Genomic DNA, 20,338 nt, shown 5'->3' with positions numbered 1-20,338 from the left:
TATACTCCATTTAGCCATAGAATGCCAAAAATAAAGATGATAAACACTAACAATTTCTCCTAATATAAACACAGTTATAAAGTCAACTAAAAATCTAAAATAAAAAAGCATCTCGAAAGAAGTGCATTTAACTTATTCTCTGCATATCCTAAATCTCCCACATTCTTTCTCAAAATCTAATGCCATTTCAAGACTAAATTTTTAACCCTGATTTCACATCTTATTACATACAGTCCTACAGCTAAATTTTGCTTTCAAAAAACTTTTTAAGTTTACTTATTTATTTTTGAGAATAAGAGAGAGAGGCAGAGAGAGAGGGAGACAGAAAATCCCAAGCAGGCTCCACGCCATCAGCACCAAGCACAATTTGGGGCTCGAATTACTAAACCTGAGATCATGACCTGAGCCAAAACCAAGAGTGGGACACTTAATGGACTGAGGCACCCAGGCGCCCCCAGAAATATTGTATATGTCAGTTCAATATTCTTCAATTAGAGGTGAATTATCAATTCTGATATATGTTTGGTTTTTTGTTTTGTTTTGTTTTTTGTAAATTAAGCTAGAGACACAAGAAGTAAGGTATTCTTTGTTTTCCAAAGGGGATCAATCTGAGGTTTATTAAAGTTGATAATGAGTCCTTTAGAAAAAGCAGAAATCAAGTACAGCCCCAAGATTCGAAGATGCCACCCAAGGGAAAAAGCCATTCCAGGAAAGGGGGGAAAGGGAGAGCAGCCTTTGGGAGTGACAGTTCTGACAAGAAGGCTCAGGATCCCAAAGGTAGTGGCAATGCAGTAAAGGTCAGACACATTCTGTGTGAAAAACATGGGAAAATCATGGAAGCCATGGAAAAGTTGAAGTCTGGAATGAGATTCAATGAAGTGGCCATACAGTATAGTGAAGATAAAGCCAGGCAAGGGGGTGACTTGGGTTGGATGACCAGAGGTACCATGGTGGGACCATTTCAGGAAGCAGCATTTGCCTTGCCCATAAGTGGGCTGGATAAGCCTGTGTTTACAGACCCTCGGGTTAAGACAAAATTTGGATATCATATTATTATGGTTGAAGGGAGAAAATAAAATTGTACGCAAGACTGAAAAAAAAAAAAGAAAAAGTAGAAATCAATTCTGGGCAAGAAAGTTAAGGTAAGCAATATTATATGAAATTGAAACCAAAGACAACTCCATTTTTATAAGTTTAATAAACACCATATGTCAATTCATATATGCTACTGTTTTTCTTTTAAGGAAGATACCTTATATTTATAAACTTTTGAATTGTCTGGATATGGGGAGGTGTAAAACTTACTCTCGTTTAGATTGATCAAGAATTGCTTCTTTTGATATCAGAATGAAATTTCCCTTTAGGCTGTGAACCCAGTTTGGATGAGAATAATGACATACTCACCTTAAGACATCGCTATTTCTCAAGGATATTGCCATTTCCTATTTACCAGGAAAGTTAAAAAATTTAGAGATTTAAAACCCTAACATAAACTGAATGATAATATTCTTCATCCTCCCCAAATTACCAACTTCTACCTAATTGCCATCAGTATAACAATATTACATTTGATGCACTCGTTACAGTACGACATTCCTAAACATAAACATTTACATTCCTAAACATCCTTGAAGATTCATTCTTAATGACTGACCTCGTGCTCCTTAAAATATTTTACTCTGCCTAAATTCCAACTTTAATTTCTTCTCCCTGAAACCAAAGAATCTTACCACACCATCCATCCCCAAGTTTTAAGCATAATTGGCCCTAAATTCATAGTAAATGATATGAAAGAAAATACTATTAGGAAAATCATGATGATACAATCCTAATGTATAATTACCTCATCAAATAAATAAATAGAAAAGGTTCCATACTTTTCTGGAGAAGGCCCTATTCAAAAAACATCCTGCAAACAAATAAGGTTATAATTAATCATTTTTCTTAAGGGACTCCAATATACCCAGAAGCAATTTGATCATCTGATAGCTTAATAGGCAAAAGCCCAGAACCTGATTGTCTAGCAGCTAGAACTAGTAGTGGAATCTAATTCAATAGCTCAACAGAAGATAGGACTACTAATCTGGCTCTAAGCTTTCAGGTAAATAGATTTTGGTGATTTTACAAAGAACTTCAACTGGTCCACTACAATAAGATGTCTTCCTATGGTTACAAAGCTAGTTATTGTCTTTTCAAAAGTGTTCAGAGAATGTTGATAAAATGATTTTATAGGACAAAAGTGAGTTCATCAAACCTGCATTGATACGCCACCCCTTTAAAGCCTCCTTTTGTTAATCTACTCTAGTATAATGGCCTCCTGCTTTAACTAGGCTCCCTTTCTCCAGCCCTTCACTGCAAAGAACTAGTATATAGTATTGGCTTTTTAATTCATATGGTCACTAATGGTTTTGACAAGCAGGAATCTAAAGCATAATCATCCTATGAGTGAACCAATAAAAGTGAGTTACTGAATGTATAAAACCAAAGATTACAGCAAAGATCAATGTGCTGTAATCAAGGTGAATTGTTCCATAGACGCTACTAGAAAGTCTTCAACTGTGTCCAAACCAAATGTATTACAAATCAGAACAGAATCACTAACATCAACTTTCTTCTCTTAAATAGAAAAATAGGCCCAAGATTAAAATGTTACAATTTTTAGTTCTTCAAAATGAATTATGAAAATTATTTGTTAAAATGCATGCTGCTGTCTTACGTGTGACCTTAACAGTTCTCACTCTGACAAGTCTGTGAAATAGAAACTAAGGCTGCCTCAGCCACATTTTAGACCTACCCAATCAGATTCTCCAGGAGTGACACTCACTGACAGATCTTTAGGCTGTGGCTAACTTTTGTTGTCACATCATGTCATCTACTTCTGTTCCTCTATCTAGTATTACATTCACATTAACATTTCTGAACACCACATATTCTCTAAGCACTGTGCTATATACACTTTTACATACAGTTTCATATACATTAAGATCTGGATTGACATTTTAATATTTAACAACTTTGATATGATTCATAAGACACAAACAAAATGTTTTAATATTAATAGGAATATACTATAACTTACAGTGTTACTTATTTAGTTCAATACTGACAGTGTAGGTAGGCAGCCTTCAAATATTAAACAATTATGCTACTGTTTAACATTTCAAGCTAAAGCTATCAGCATGAGTTTAATAATCCAGGCTAAAATTGTCTTCTGCACTACAAGTAGGAGATTCCATTTAAAGAATAATTGTCATAATTCCATTTCCTGAATTCTTCTAATACTTCCAATATTTCTTCAAATATCTGAGCTTTAAATATTTCCCAAACTTATCAAATGTGATAAAACAAGTGAATATTGAAGATCAAACTAAAACACCATTTGGAGGTGATTTTTGTTTAGACTATTTCCCTTAACTTTCAGAAAGCCTCTGGGCATAACTGAAAAATCCTGTTTTTTTGTTTTGTTTTGTTTTTTTCCTGTACCATGTGTTAAAGTTTAAGTGCATTACACAATTGAATTGATTGACAATTTTTAGAAGATTAATTAGCATCCCAACAGAAATTTAACAGAACTTTTCATTAATACCTTAATCTTGATAGTACCAATTTCCCTCTCAACACTTTGAACTCCCAGAGATGGCTTCTAAATACAGAGCCTCTATTTACTTAATGGAGCTTTGCACCACTGAGAGTAGCTCTGTGGGGTGCTGGGGAACTCAGAGAAAGACGTGAAATGGGCTGCTTGCGAATAAGAATGCAAAGTAGGCCCTCTCAGCCTTGCAGGTTTCCAGCACTATGTGTCCCTTACCCTGATTGCAACTTCAGCAGAGTGGAGTGGTTTGTTTGTTAAAATAATGAATAGTAGATGGCATCCATTTTAGTGGAAAGTTTTAATTTGTGATTCCCTGAGGCTGTGTGAAATAAAACACTCTTATTTATTCCCGTAAATGAAGCCAAATTGCTTCTGGAATTTCTTCTGAGAAAGACCATCTAAGAACACTGATTTGACATATTAGTCTGTGAAATAAAACATTTAATGAATGCACTTTTGTAGTGAACAACATTATTTCTATGAAGATTATTTTTATTTCTGAAGTATGTTCTTATCTGATTAAGTTTTTGCTTTTAAAAACGGATGAAGTATATCATGAGTTTTAAGCTTGCCTCAGAAGCTTAGAAAATAAAAATCCGCCTATTCTGTCTGATTTTACATCTCTTTTATTTTATTTTTTTAAAGTAAGCCCTACTTAGGGCCCAACATGGGCTTGAACTCAGGACCCTGAGATCAAGAGTCACATGCTCTACTGACTGAGCCAGCCAGGCATCCCTAATTTTACATCTATTTTAGTTAAAATACCAATTATTTCTGAAAGCAATTATTAGCACCACAATAACACCTTATTAATAAATTTCAATAAGCAATTTAAGTGCATTAAATAATAATGTGTGTTTGGAAAGAGGAACTAAAGTTTATCCTTGCAAATTCTAGAAAGAGAAATATGTTAAAAATCAGTAATTTTAAGGTTAGAGAAAGATTTAAATTGACCAGGAGAACAAAGCATTTCAAAACTCTCAAATACTTAAGAAATCTGTATGATAAACACTTGACATGCAATTTATTAAATCTTATCTCAATGATTATAAAAAATACTTGGTTAACCCATTCCTTATACCTGAAATAAATTAAACAGTATTTACTTAGTGATAAAGATACTCATTTACCTTTTAGAAAATTACTAAGTGCCTGGTACAGCTCAGGTACTGTTGTAAATCCCGACAAACTGCTGAGCACAATCACTTATAATCCCTGTCCCAGTGGAACTAACAACCAAAGGCAGGAGTGGGGAGGGGTGGGAGGACAGAAAATAAACAAGATAGCAAATAATTAAATAAAATAATGTCAGATAGGTAAAGGGTTAGAAAAAAAATAAAATTGAGTAATGGATAGAAAGTGAAGGGGAAAGTTGCTGAAAGAAGGCTAACATCGTTACTTCTAGGGTGGTGACTGAGCCGACACATCCGTGGGAAAATGGGGAAATTGCAAATCCAAGTTGAGAACAGCTTACCTGTAGACCACTAGTATATAGGAATAGAAATCTAACATAAAAAAACAGACCTTCCCCTACCATTTATGGAGTCCAGGGCAAGAATACAAATGAAGGCTCACATACGACAGGCCTTATATTTATAAGTTCTAACTCGAGATAACAAGCTGGTAAAGGAAATATATTCCAACCTCTTCCTTTGAAAATATTACCTTCACCAGAATGTAGTGATATGAGTGAGCAGTCTGCCTTCAGCTCCTGACCTAGCCTCCTCCTCTCCTTGGGCTCAAGTCTATACTGTAAGGAACCTTACCCACCCACATGTGTATACCTTATGTTTAACTTCTTGGAAGTATTCAACACTGAAACAGCCTTTTACCTTGGTTTCCACATCAACATTTTTAGTTTTCCACAAATTTCTTTAACAATTCTTCTGCCTCCACTCATGCTTTAAATATTTTATTTCTTAAGGCTCTGTTTTAAGTCCTATCCTTTATTACTTTGCACATCTTCCCTACGTGACCTAATTCATTTCCAGGACTTATTGTCAGCAGGCCTGTATCTATTTCCCTAATGCCGTGCTTTTCCCTAAGACTGTTTGATAATTACACCTGGAAGTCTCTCAAGTCCCTCTACTCAACATGTCTAAACTGATTTATTTTTTTCTCCCCCAACCTTGTTCCAATCTTTCTCTGCTTCTGTAAATAGCACCCTTCCTATCCAAGCTGCACAAGTGAGAAACTTGGGAATTCTTCACATTGCCCTTTTCTTTACTTCCTTTCTCCACATCCAATCACTAATTCTACCAGTTCCATTTCCCCAATATCTCTCAAATCTATCCATTTATCTATGACCCCTAAGGCCACTATCTATATTGTTCAAACCACTATTAATTCTTTCCTTGACTATTGCAACAGCCCCTAACCTTATGCTTCTTAAACTTTTTCATGTCATGGGACAGGGAGAGAATAACATGGTAAGATACTCTGAAATGAACTGTCAAGGATCTGGAGGTATCTATTTGGGCCTTAATAAAAAATACACAATTGCTTTTCTCATAGTATGTAATTTTGAAAAATAAACACAAAACAGAGACCATGTTAAACACTGAACTTATATAAATATCAAGTATAGGGGTGCCTGGGTGGCTCAGTCAGTGAAGCGTCCGACTTCTGCTCAGGTCATGATCTCACAGCTCATGAGTTCAAGCCCCGCGTTGGGCTCTGTGCTGACAGCTCAGAGCCTGGAGCCTGCTTCAGATTCTGTGTCTCCCTCTCTCGCTGCCCCTAACTCACTCACATCCTGTCTCTGTCTCTCTCAAAAATAAATAAACAAAAAAAAATAATAATAAATAAATATCAAGTATATTTTTCAAAAGTTTAATAGGAATTTTCAGTAAGCTTTCCTTCATAAACATAATTTTTTTAATATAAGATTTTCTGCTTAAAATGCCTACTATCACTTCCTGATCAAGGCCTTTAAGGATGTTCTCTTTAAACTCTTGATAGTCATGATCAAAGAGAAACTTCGCTAACAAAAAGAAACGAAAAAAGTTTTTAAATACTTTCAGAACCATTTTAAAATTTGCAACAGTTGAAATATTTAAGACTCTAACAGCTCTTCCCTTTTAAATGCAAATGTGATGTTCAAATTTCTCGTGATAATATGAATGAATTTTGAAACCAGTTGAACGTTTTCACATCAAATATTTCAAAAACAATGGAGATTTTATCTGCAGGACACACAGGCACCATCAAAGCAGCTGCCTTGCAGCTAGCTCAGCTGAGGGAGTAAAAAATAAAACATGAGTTATCTGCAAACAGAAATGTCAGTTATATGTAATGTCAGAGAATGCTCTGGAACTGCACCTGCCTCTACTCCCCTCTCAAAGGCCTATCTTCACCATCCACATTGTGAACGCCTAGAACAGCAGCTCCATTGCCTGCAAAAGACTTAGGATGAAGATGTGGGGAGCAGAAAATATGGAATAAATTCAGATATTTGAGAAATGCATGAATTTGGGGAGCTGCTCTCCAGCAGTGTCACTGAACTGCTAAGGAGTTGGCTATCCTCTGTGTACTGCAGTTTTGAATACAGTACATCAGAAAACTATTTCTGAACTTCCTGGAAAGAATAACGTTTGATCAGGTTGGGCTAGTTTGGTTCTAGGATAGGCAGTAAATATAGCACTTTCTAGGTATACAGCTCAACCTGAATAGACAGATGAATAATGAACAATTGTTGGTTGCAAAGCAAACAACCATTCCCTGCTTTGCTCCTCGTGGGAGTCCAGATTTTTCTTCTGCTTGGGAGCTCCTACTTCTCAAAGCCTATGATCCCACGAGTCTTCAATATAAGTTATACAAGATATTTGCAACCTCAAACTTCCTATGCCCTATTGCTCATTCAAGGGTACAGCTGCCAAGGGCTTTTAGTAAAAGAAAGTTCCCTGCTCATCTGAAATAGCTCCCAAAAGAGACACTCTCTGCCATTGTACTGAAGTATGTATGTCATATGAAAAATGAAACTGCTAGAGCCTATATTCTCAATGGGGGTGATATCTCCTCTGAGGGGATGAAAATTGGGGAGAGGAAAAAAATCATACTTTCTATGTATAATGCCTAAAATAGACATACAGTACATAAACAGATATGCACAATACCTGTGGTATTAAGACTTAGGGGGGGCATTGAGAAAAAAATCTTAAAAGGCTCCTTAAGGGAGCAATATAACGAAAAGGTTGAGAAACACTGTTCTAGAGCAATGGCAGATACCACCAAAGGCAGAAGACAATAATGGAAACTAAATTATTGATGCTATCATTAAGTTTTTGAGTCAAAGTTTATGACACCTAAAACCTGTTCCAGCTCTTGACTTTCCATTTAACTAAGCAAATATATTCCCTTTACTGTTGAAGCTATTTTGTATTGTTTCCTGTAAGTCATAACAAATGTCATATTAACTGACAAAATATGGAACTCTTTATCTAATTACATGGCCAATGCAACAGAACATTAAAATGGAACTATTTTAGTCTGTCTCTGTTAAGCCTTCATGAATATAGGTGCCAGATATCCTCATAACCAAAGGGAGCCAAGTAAGATGAGAACCCCATGCAAAAAGAGGTGCCTGGGTGGCTCAGTTGGTTGAGCATCTGACTCTTGATTTTGGCTCAGGTCATGATCTCACAGTTGTGAGACTGAGCTCCACATCAGGCTCTGTGCTGAATATGGAGCCTGTTTGGGATTCTCTCCTCTCTCTGCCCCTCCCCGGCCCTTGCTCTCTCTCTCTCTCTCTCTCTCTCTCTCTCAAAATAAACACACATTAAAAAAAGAAAAAAAAAAAAACATGCAAAGAGATAGTGGGAAATGGATTTCAAAACTCTTGGTCCTCATCCATGGATAGTGCAGAAGACAAAATTGAAGACAGGGGTGAAGGTTAAAGAATAGTTATTAGGACGTTTACATGAGGGTGGTTGGGGGAGAGTGCTCAGACTGGAGGGACTTCAAGGAGACCACCTTGTATGTATCTCTGGAAATCTGTGTAGACACAATAGACCTGGTAACTGAAGTTGACATGAAATTATGAGGCCCAACCTTCCATTCTCAACTCATGAAAATTAAGGAAGTTAAAGGGAATGCAAAGTAAAAATTGACATGAATTAAGATGGGTTCAGCACACCCCTTCCTCATTTCTCTGGGTTCAAACTGTATTACTTAGGAATCTTTGGTCATGAGTAACAAAAATAGAACTTGACTCAAATGAAAAATGGGAATTTACCACCTCACATAATGAGAGGAGAGGAGAGGGGCGGGGAAGGGAGGAGAGGGGAGAAGAGGAGAGGAGAGGGGAAGGGAGGGGAGAGGAGGGGAGGGGAGGGGAGAGGAAGGGAGGGGAGGGAAGGAGAGAAGGATTGGACCTTGGGGATGACTAGATCCAGACATGAACAGCGCTGGGACTTCATCAGAAGCTAGTGAAAAGGTGCCAGGCAGATCTCCCCACCACACCCCACCCCAAAACAAAAAGCAGTCTGCAAGCAAATGGGAGAACTGACTTTAGTATCAATATCATAAGTCCAAATCAGTGGATAAAATATAGAAGCAGAAATAATTGAGATTTCAAAATCATTGTAGGAAATCCACCTAGAAATGTATCCAACAAAAAAATGATAGGAGTATGTGTGTATGGGTGGATGAATAGATGGACAAATACACACTTGCTCAAGTGTAGCAAAATGTTAACATTGGAATCTTGGTAAGTATATAGGTATTCACTGTAAAATTCTTTCTTTTCTGTATGTTTGATATTTTTCTAACAAAATGTTGAGGTGGGGCAGAGCAGGGCGGGGGGAATCAAGCAGGAGAATAGCACCATGGCTGTAATGATTAGTCCATCAGCAGGATTCTAGTTCTAAACTGAAGGTACAGAAAACAGACCTTACACTCCAGGCAGAGAGAGAACTGGCAAAAAGCTCTTCATTCATCCAGAGCATATAACAAATGTTCCTTGAATTTCCACTTGGTAGCATCCACTGAATTAAGATCAAGGTGTTAAAGAGAAATCGGAAATGACCTGCAGAGTAAATAGCATGAGGTTAAGAGATGACCATCCTGGTTTGGGAAATCAAGTAGAGAAATGACAGGTGAAAATGGTTATCTCATTGACTTAATCTGCTTCTATTTAGTTATTAGTGCACTAAGCATCATTTTAAATGTACAAATAAAGCTCTGATTTCTCACTTGGACAAGGGAGTAGATGATGGTATCCTTTAGAGAGACAGAAAACGCACATGGAAAAAGATATCTGTGGTGGGTAACTTTTGCATTGACTTTAGGAATCTTGAAGTTTAGGTGTTTATGTTGCACCTAAATAAAGATGTCCAACAGGCTGGAAATTCAGGAAGTATTTGAGCATCGGGAGAGATCTGCAGTAGTCACTGACGTGTCATCAAGATACTGTATCATCCAGAGTGTATACTGAGAAATGTTTCTTTCATTCTTTTATATCCATTTATCAAACTATCATTATTACTAAAATTACAAAAAAAAAAAAGAGATGTTTTTCAGTTTATAACTTAATTGCCAAATCCAAAGACCTTTGTGCAATCCCAAATGTGTTTACCTTACTTTTGTACAGCATTTATTGGGTTGGCTGGTCTTTAATTGGAAAGCTCTCCTCCAGTGATATTCTGATCACCATTCCCCTCACTTTCTGTTCCTTTTCTGTCTCTTACAAGAGTCTTAGAATTTGACATTTACAGGGTTTTCATCCTTGGTCGGTAAGCCTTCATTTCTAACTCCCAATTTTTCTAGTTAGGCTTCAGGTCAAACCGACTAAATAAAGCTTAATTAAAAGCTAGTTTAAAACTAAAAATTGTGTTGATAGTACAACACAGGCAACACTATCCACCTTGAAGCTACATTGCCTTAGGTCCTACTAGCTTTTGAAATGCATAATTTTTTTCCTATCTCTGAGCCTGTTTTCTCATGACCTTAAAATGGCAGCCAAAATATTTAATTTGCAAGGGTATTATTAATGATTACATTATAAGTGTAAAGGATCTAAGTGCTCCGCACTCGATGCATACAATTAACACAATTCATAACTTCGATGAATACAAATTATGCCAAGTTATAAATATCTACCTTACCTAATATTAACTTCTGTTCCTGAGCACTCAGTCTACATAGTGTTATTCAGGTTACATGCGCTGGCTCGCTCAGTATTATTTCCCTTAGAATCTCTCATAGCGTCAGGGACTGGCTCAAATCAACAGTAGCAACTCCTTCCTTCCATATACCGCATTGAGGGAAACACATTTTCCACGGCTTCTTAAAGAAATCATTCAGTTTAGCTTAGAGGTGAAAGTGAAAAGTAAGCTTCGTCACAAAAAGAGTCCAACTCTACTCCACCCGTCTGCAGGTCTCTGAGAGAAAAGGGAGCAGGGTCACAACAGTTTACGAAGCAGACTTGAAACATTAGTTTTTAACTTTCCCGCAAGTCTCTGACCGACCAACCGCACTGATACTCCGTCAAGCTCCGCGCCACTTCCGTTTGCGCATTTTAATTACGTCAGCATATCAGCTCTCGCGGTATCACCCGATGTTGAGGTCCCTTAATAAAGATCTCGCGAAATTTGTTCTACAGCTCCAAGCTAGCCTCACTTTCCCCCACCCCCAACCTGTCCTTCCTTTCCCGGTCTCAATCACAAAATTCTTACCTCCCCTTTCTTGAGCTCACAGCTCTCCTTCTGTTTCCGATTTCAGGCCGGAACCGGAAGTTCAGTGGGCGGGGCCCGGCGGCGGAAAACGCTGCGGAGCCGGAGCCGGGATTCGGCTGTGGCCGCTGCCCCTGTCCCCGCCACGGAGCGCCGTGGCTTCAGGCTGAAGGTCGGTCCGGAGGCGGGTGGGCGCGGGTCTCCCCCGGAGTGTCCGGGTGGCAGCCTCCCCGGGCCCCCCGGGCTCCGCGAAGGATCATGTCTACAGCCTCCGCCGCTTCCTCCTCTTCCTCATCTTCGGCCGGTGAGATGATCGAAGCCCCCTCCCAAGTCCTCAACTTTGAAGAGATTGACTACAAGGAGATCGAAGTGGAAGAGGTGAGTGAGGCCCGGCGCGGAGGCGCCTGTCTCCGCCTTTGCCTGGTCCCGACTCTTAAGGTGCCTCCCCGGCCTCTCTGATTCTCGGGGCCCTGCGGAGTCTACCCGGGAGTCCCCACCGAGGCCAGGTGTAGAGGGGACTCTGCGTTCAAATGCTCTGGGAAGCTTTCTTTTTCCCTCATTTCGGCACTCTTGAGTTTGGTCTGTTACCGGAATTCGGTCATCTCAAACACCAAGATGAACTGGTGAGATGTTGTGGAGCACCAGTTCTTATATATGTAAATAGTAAATTCACCAAACACCATGACCGTTCTGGAGTTTAAGTTCACTAAGACTTGGTGTTTTTAAGGGCCAAAGTTTGTATTATGTTCCACTTCTAGCTCAGTGTCTGGTATGTAGTGTGTGCTCAATAAATACTTGGCAAATATATCATCATGTCTAATGAAGTGTCCGCCTCAGTACTGAATGCTTCTCAGTTTCGCCGATTCGATAGAGCAGTAGTCGTAATATTAAATATTCTGCCTTCAGTTGGACTAATTTGGATAACTCTTACCATTAGTAATGTAGACTACAGTGTAAAAGATGTCTCAAGCAGCATATTCCGAAGGGAAACTTAACGATTTCTGTGACGACCGCAGTATAACAGAAATCGCTGTTAGAAAACCCAAATCCATTCTTTATTCTGTAGTAAGTTATTTTAGGGAAAGGTAGTAATATGCTTTTAATATATTGCTTCTTTTCAAATATACATAATAGATTGATTCTAAAAATCATAGAATGTAGAAAAGTAAAAACTGTCTGTTTTAAACACACACTTTAGAAAGTGTTCAAACTTTGGTTGAAAGTAATACTTATCGTGGGCCACCTAGGTGGCTTAGTCATTTAAGCAATTGGTTAAGTGTCGACTTATGCTCAGGTCATGATCTCATGATTCTTGGGGTTCAAGCCCTGCCTGGGGCTCTGCACTGAGAGTGCAGAGCCTCCTTCTGGATTCTCTGTCTCCCTCTCTCTCTCTCTCTCTCTGCCCCTCCCCCATTCTCTCCCTCTCTCAAAAATAAATTAATAAACATTAAAAAGAAAATACTATCAATTACCACTTACTCATTTTTAAAATTTATTAAATATTTTGCATTACATATGCCACAAAGAACAATGTGTGACCCATGTTACAGGCTTTCAGTGAATTATCTTTACTTTAAAAATCCAAAATTATTTTTAAATAGTGGCAAGCTAAAGTAGTCAGATAATTACCATTCAACAAATACATTTTTTTCTGTGCATATTTTGGAAGAATACTGGATTCCTAAATCATGTCTTTCTATTGCATAAGGTAATCACTGAGAACAACGTCATTTTACAAGATAACATAAACAAGGCCTTTGGAGTTAGAGGGAGGTTCAGTATATCAGGTATACATACCACTTATTAGCCATGTGATGTGAAGCGAGCTTCCTAACTAACCCCTTTAAGCTTTATAGTTTCCTTAACTATAAAACAGGGATAATAATTTCTATTTAATTTTACCTGTATAACATTCTATTAGACAATATGATCAAAATACCCAACACAGTACCTGACACTTATGACTAGGAAACTGAATTCCAGAGAACAGTAACCTGCTTTAAGGTCACATGCTAAAAGAAGAAGGACCCATATTTTGAAAAGAGAGGGGAATTTATTTATGTGTGGGTGTGTGTTTTCTATTGAGGCTATGATAAATTCCTTTTTCAGAAATGGATAGTTGATCCAGCTTTCATGGCTAACTTTCTTTTTTAAGAATAAAAATTCAGTGAGTCAGTATAAAAGAATTGCAGTTTTTAAATAAGCATTTACGTCTACTCTGTGGCAAACTGCTCTGCTTGTAGACTACAAATTGTTATGTAATAATAACTTGTACTTCATGGTCTAACAAATGCTTCCACAGACTTACATCATTTATTCTTACCGCCTTCATTTTCTCACACTACTTTCTAAAGCATTTTACATTCTTCTTGGAAGAATGGAAGTTACTGAGGAGAGAGTCATCATTTTACTGCTCTTCCTGGAAAGCCACTTAACTTCTGATTAGGCTTTTATGTTTCTAAAGATTTTTCTTTCAGTTTAGATATTGTTTCAACCTTTTTTAAGTATATTTAAGACATTCCTGAGGAGTAAATTTTTGTTTTCAAATGGAAATTTCTAGTATTAGCTGGTTCTCTAGTTTAGTTTTTATTTTTGAGTACCCAGTTTATTTTCACTTTAAAGATTGAATTCAGACCTTTCTAACGTTGAAAGTATTACATAACTCCCATTGTATTTGTGCACATTAAAACAGTGTTATATAATCCAGAGTGCACTATAGGCATTCAATAACTATTTCTTTTTTTTTTTTTTTTAATGTTTATTTCTGAGACAGAGAGAGACAGAGCATGAGTGGGGGAGGGGCAGAGAGCGAGAGAGACACAGAGTATGAAGCAGGCTCCAGGCTCTGAGCTGTCAACACAGAGCCCGACGCTGGGCTCGAACTCACAGACCCTGAGATCATGACCTGAGCCGAAGTCAGACGCTCAACCAACTGAGCCACCCAGACGCCCCTTCAATAACTGTTTCTTAACTTAGATTTTACTTTTGGTTAAAATCATAAATAAGAGAAGAAAGATGGCTAGAAACAAAAAGTATTTTTATATTGCTTTCAGTCTTTTACATAGTACAAATATGTTGCCTATAAATAAAATCATGTTCTGTATTTCCCAAATAACAGTGTAACTGAAGCAGCATTATACTGATTCAGTTAGAAACTATGTATGAAAACTACTCCAACCACAGGCCAAATATGTAGTCATTTAGTAGATATATATCTTTAAGGTATCAGCTGATTCTAATCCATACATTCCTAATTAGTGTGGCACTTCCTAAATTCAGTTCTGATAGCAAATTATGTGAGACCTTGGCCTCAGAAACCTAGGTAGGTACTTAAAAAAAAAAAAATCACCTAGTTTTTACCATTCTGGGGCTGAGTGTAGAGAACATTACAATAAATTGTGAAGTATGTACATTGAGGACTAGGTTGCAAGAAGTGGTAAAGGCAGTGTGGTGTGGTAAAAAGTGTACTGGGCTGGGTATTTAAAAAATTTGGATGAAGGGGCGCCTGGGTGGCGCAGTCGGTTAAGCGTCCGACTTCAGCCAGGTCATGATCTCACGGTCCGTGAGTTCGAGCCCCGCATCAGGCTCTGGGCTGATGGCTCAGAGCCTGGAGCCTGTTTCCGATTCTGTGTCTCCCTCTCTCTCTGCCCCTCCCCCGTTCATGCTCTGTCTCTCTCTGTCCCAAAAATAAATAAACGTTAAAAAAATTTGGATGCCATACTCATTGTGCCATAATATATTTAAGTAACTTGGATCAGGTAATCTCATTTTTCTGGGTCTGATTTCTCATGTGAAGTGAAGGCCTGAACATGATTATTTAAAGTCTCTTCCAGGTCTGAAATGAAAACACATTTATTCCAGTATTAATGGTCTGTTTCCACAATAAGTGTCATATGATCTCTTGTGGAAGGTAGTTGGTAACCAACTAATCCTGGTTAGACAGGACAAATATCCCCATTTTACAGATATTGACAGTGGTCATAGAGATTGATTTACTAGAAACCTCTTGTGTAAGTAAATGGTAGAGCTGAGAATTGAATTTGAGATTTCTTACTCATGAGTCACTTACTCTTTCTACTAAGTTTACAGTGTTGCTTTCTTTCTGAAGCACTCTGACCAAACCTTATTCTGAAAATGGAGAAACAAAATACTGATTTCCTTTGCAGTAGTTGGTGCTACGCATGTAATGAACATTCTCTTCTGTGCACAATATTGCTAAGGTACTGTGGAAGATGAACAGAAGAATTCTAGGATTCTCTCCTTGAAATTTTTTATTATTAGGAGACTAGAATAAACACAGAACAGTTAATAATTAACATTTTCAGAACCACTAATTTAGAACTATGAGTATAATGTAAACTGAGCACTGAAGCTATAATTTGAAAGTAGGGTTAATCACAAAACACTTTGTTGAATGGAAAATAATTTGAAAATAGATTTTGAATAAAGTAAGCATCATAGATTGGGAAAGGCACAAAGGTGAATTGTCTTTGCAGTTGTTCCCTCCCCTGCCCAGCATGCTTTTCCCTCAAGAACTTCACATGGCTGGCACCTCTCACCATTCAAGTCTCACCTCAAATGTTTATTCCACAGGGAAACTTTCCCTGAGCAACCTAGATTTTGTTACTTCTATTATCCTTTGTGGCACTTACCAGTAAGCAAAATTGTGTATCCCGCAGCACAATGTAAGGTGCCTTATTCACACTTGTAACCCCAATGTCTAGCACCATGTTTTTCAATAAATATTTGTTGAATGAGTAAATGAAGTTATCACAGCATAATTGTGAGGATTTAGTGCTCATCTAGTTCTTTTACATTGCATGTGATAAAACCAGAGGTTGCAGTAAGTTTGTGGTTTGGCTAAGGCAGCATTTACACTAGAAATGAAATCTGATTCTCTTTCCAAATGTTGATTCCATTACTATTATACCTAGCAAATATGTTCATTTGGGGTAAAAAATGCTGTAAAGGGGCAGGTGCTGTAAGTAAACCATGTATTGGTGGGCTTCTACTAAAATGTTACAAAGACCCTATTTTTGGCATGGATGCTTTTTAAAAGGGAGACCCACAGTGTGGACCTCAAGTGTAATCTAAGCAAGGCACATATAATCACTGCATTGTTTATATGTTCTTAAGCTTCATTATAGAGACCCAAAGGTTTTGTTTTAAAGGGAAATCTAGAAAGAATTTTGGCCATGATATTTTGTAGTTTTTAGAGGTAAATGGGCATCTGATATTGGAGAAAAACCTTATTTATAGTGGTCTTCTTAAACTGAGTCTGTAGATTTGTTATCCAAAATTATTAATAAACTCTTCATGTGAAACTTAATGATCATTGATTTCATTAGAAATCTGGAATTGTTACCACAGGAAAGAGATAGTCACATGATAACTCTTAAATTGTGCCTGTGTAGCTTAGAAGATGACATGGGCATGTATTTGAAAGAAAGGCCTACTAACTGTGTCAGGTGTCTATGGCAGGTTTTAAAAGATTGCACAAAAATTCAAAAGTGAGTTTGAATAATAAAAGCTTTACTTTCATGTTATCAAGTCTGTCTTGTCAGCAGATGGCAGTTCTCCTCTGCCACAGTGTATTAATAGATGTTGAAGTTTTAAGTTCTGAAATAGTTGGAGGCTCTAAGTTCTAACAAATAAATATATGATCTATGCTTGTTCTGTCATGTTCCAAATTTCTAGCCAGAGCAGTGGCAACATAGCCAGGATCCATTCACATAGTCCAAAGAGCAGGGCCAAACCAAAGTGACAACTATAGTCACTGAACTAAAAATAACATGAATTGGGGACAATTAAGAAGACTTATTTCATAGTAAATTAAGAACACAAGGTCATCCTTTCCCGTTTAGTGTAGTTCAGGTGGGTTTGTGTTTGTTTTTAATAACATGACTTGGATGAAAGAATAGTCTTCCATCCTGAAGAAATTAGCTTTTTTTTAAATTTAATTTATTTTTTTAAATTTACATTCAAGTTAGTTATCATATGGTGCAACAATGATTTCAGGACTAGATTCCTTAATGCCCCTTACCCATTTAGCCCACCTCCCCTCCCAAAACCCCTCCAGTAACCCTCTGTTTGTTCTCTATATTTAAGAGTCTCTTATGTTTTGTTCCTCTCCCTGTTTTTATATTATTTTTGCTTCCCTTCCCTTATGTTCATCTGTTTTGTATCTTAAAGTCCTCACTGACCCATGAAAAAATGCTCAATATCACTCATCATCAAGAAATTAGTTTTTAAAGGAGTTGCTTTCTTTAAACACACAAAATGAATTCTGATTTTGATACTTGTGCTTTTTAATACTAATTATATGGAAATATTTTACATACTATCTCATATTCTTCTGTTCTATTTTTTATTTAAAAAATACATTTAAATCTTTAAAATTTGAGATTAAAGTCGTGGACCCAAAATCACTACACCACAGGGGGAAAGATGCACATCATAAGAGAATTAATCTAAGAATAATTTAGAAAGCATTCATAAATTTAGAAGGAAATAATTCTAGGTTGACTTCCCTTTTAAAACCAAAGTCCTCTTTGCATTCCTCTGTTCTTCTATTTTTACAGATGAGGGACTGTGAAAAATATCTAATATTTATTTCTAGGTTCACCGTTTTGTATGGATGCAAGTGATGGGGAGATACTTATAATTTAGATGTGTGCCCTTTTTTACACTCTTGGTGGAAATTGGTCTTTGGGGAAAGCAGTAAATTCAAAATAATTGTTAATGACAATGTGTCAAAGAAACTTAGGTTATTCAGATATGAATGCAATCCAAAAAGCATATTTGATTTGTGAACTTGAATTAGAAGTTAGATAGTAAGTAAAAAGTAACTTCCTTTCCTTGTTTTTAGTTTGAATATGAGGATTTTCATACCTCAGATGCCAGTGTGTCTCAATTTGCCCTCTATGTCACTCGTTTCTGTCAATCTGTGTTTCAAGAAAAACATTGGGTTGTTCACAAGAATCCCCCTTTTTCTTTCTTCATGCCCAAGATGGCATTTAGTGCTCTGGAAAACTTTGATAAGTAATATCCACAGCAGGGGCGCCTGGGTGGCTCAGTTAGTTGAGCGTTGGACTTCGGCTCAGGTAATGACTCTCATCTGACTTCAGCTAAGGTCATGATCTCGCCGTTCATGGGTTTGAACCCTGTACTGACAGCTCAGAGCCTGGAGCCTGCTTCAGATTCTGTGTCTCCCTCTCTCTTTCTCTGTACCTCCCCCACTCACACTGTCTCTCTCAGAAATAAACATTTAAAAAAAAAAAAGAAAAAATAATATCCACAGCAGTTGAGGGCTCACTGATCTATGTGATGGTTTCCACCGAAGTCCCTTGTTTCACCTTTAGTTATGTTTTTAATATAACCTAATATTGTTCTCAAACCGGAATCACCTGCAGAGTTTCTTAAAACACAGATTGCTGGGCCCTACCCTCAGACTCAGTACTTTTGGGTTGGAACCTGGGGATTTATATTTTTCACAAATTTCCAGGTCATGCTGATGCTTTTGATCCATTTTGAGAGCCATTGGATTAATGCTTTTGCTGTTTTTGCATTTGCTTTCATTTTGGAAATCTTCCCTTGGCTTCTTGAGATACTCTACTGGTTTGCTTGCTATATTATTGACTGTTCTTTCCAGTTTTTGCTGGTTCTTTCTCCTCTGTTTTCTAGATATAGAAGTTCTTCAGAGCTCAGTTCCAGTGCCCCGTAGTATTTTTTGGTAATCTCTCATCCAGTTGATTGACCAGAAATAATCAACTAAATGTTGATGATTTGCCTGCCTGACTTCTCCTTGACTCATGTTTCTATTTTCTTTCTTGATATCTCCCCTTGGATATCTAACAGACATCTTAAACTTTGTATGACTAAAACACACCTCTGTGTTATTAAAAAAAAAAAATCTGCTTGCTCTGTTCTTTGTTTTCCTTCATTAAACTGTTGCCTAACCTAGACGTTATCCTTGATTCATCTCTTCCTCTCTGCCCCTCCTGCATACATGCATGCCATCAGCAAGCTCTTTTGACCCTACCTATAAAACATATCCTGGATCTGCCCGTTTTTCTGCACTGCCTTCAGCCTTGTCCTCACAGCTATTCTTTCTTACTTGGGCTGCTATTAGCCTTCTATCTGGTCTCTGTATATATGCTAGCTTCCCTAAAATCCATTTTTCACATAAGAGCTAGAATTACTTTTTTAATGTAAAATCGTATCACATCTTTCCTTCTTAAATTTCTCCTGTTGCTTCCTATTGCACTTAGACTGAAATCCAAACTCCTTTTTGTGATGCAGAAAGCCATTCAGGATGTAGTTTCTGCCTGTCACTCCAGTCTTATCTTGTATCTCTCTTCCCTTCTCCCACTATGCACCGCCCACACGAAACACTCCAAGTATTTCTCTAGGTCATCACTAAAATGTCTCCTTTCTCAGTGCGGCTTTACAGGACGACTGTTTAAAATTGTGTGGGGGTAGTGCATACATGTGTGTACACACACACACACAAGATTTTGTCCCTTTACTTATTAGCACACTGGTTATTTACCAGATATTACATGTTTTTACTTTGTCTCTCTCCACAAGAATATAAGCAGTAGAAACAAAGATTATGGTTTATTTTGTTCACTTCTATATCTTGAGTGTCTAAGGTAGCACCTAATCTATAGCTGAGGTTGAAATATTATTGAATAGGGAATGAGGGTTTTTTTCCCCTTAGGGCCTTCAGATTACTTGTTTCTTCTTCTTTGGTTGGTTCCTTGTATCATTCAAATATCAAGTTAGTAACCTCCTCAGATGGCCTTCCCATACTATTTGTCCCAAAGCTTCCACCAGTCTCTTTGTCCTATCATCCTCCTTTTTTGTTTTCTGCATAGCATTTTTTTGCAATCTGATATTCTTCTTATTCATCTTTTTGCCTATTGATTATCTTTCCCCTCCATTAATTGAAAACACATTCCATGTAGATCATAGTCTTTGTCTTATTTATTGCTATATCTCTGATAAGCTAAATGGTAGCTGAATATAGTAGACGTTCAAAAACTGCTGATTTAAGGAGTAAACAAATGAAGTT

The 20,338-nt window shown here is 37.5% G+C and overlaps 2 protein-coding genes across 10 annotated transcripts in view; both read left to right on the top strand.

The window, feature by feature from the left end:
- The first annotated feature begins 648 nt into the window (after positions 1-648).
- On the top strand, positions 649-1,108 carry LOC123609766 (peptidyl-prolyl cis-trans isomerase NIMA-interacting 4-like). The gene has a single exon (XM_045500864.1). It carries the CDS (start codon positions 681-683, stop codon positions 1,074-1,076), a length of 396 nt encoding a protein of 131 aa, XP_045356820.1. The 5' UTR covers positions 649-680; the 3' UTR covers positions 1,077-1,108.
- Positions 1,109-11,167: 10,059 nt separating this feature from the next.
- The window catches only part of MAP3K7 (mitogen-activated protein kinase kinase kinase 7), an 89,214-nt gene continuing 80,043 nt past the window's right edge, over positions 11,168-20,338 (top strand). For 6 of the 9 annotated variants that reach the window (XR_006717411.1, XR_006717408.1, XR_006717410.1 and 3 more), the window contains exon 1: positions 11,239-11,640. Coding sequence is in view for 2 of the 9 variants with exons in the window: in XM_045499046.1 (XP_045355002.1) it covers positions 11,521-11,640 (120 nt within the window). In the remaining 7 variants the exon portion in view is untranslated. Of the gene's footprint in view, positions 11,641-20,338 lie in introns of all 9 variants that reach the window. The other 3 variants (XR_006717413.1, XR_006717412.1, XM_045499047.1) reach the window with 2 other exon arrangements.

This window comes from Leopardus geoffroyi, chromosome B2 (assembly GCF_018350155.1).
Source record: "Leopardus geoffroyi isolate Oge1 chromosome B2, O.geoffroyi_Oge1_pat1.0, whole genome shotgun sequence".
NCBI lineage: Eukaryota > Metazoa > Chordata > Mammalia > Carnivora > Felidae > Leopardus > Leopardus geoffroyi.
Note: the sequence above shows the minus strand (reverse complement) of the source record. Positions and strands in the feature narration are given on the sequence as shown.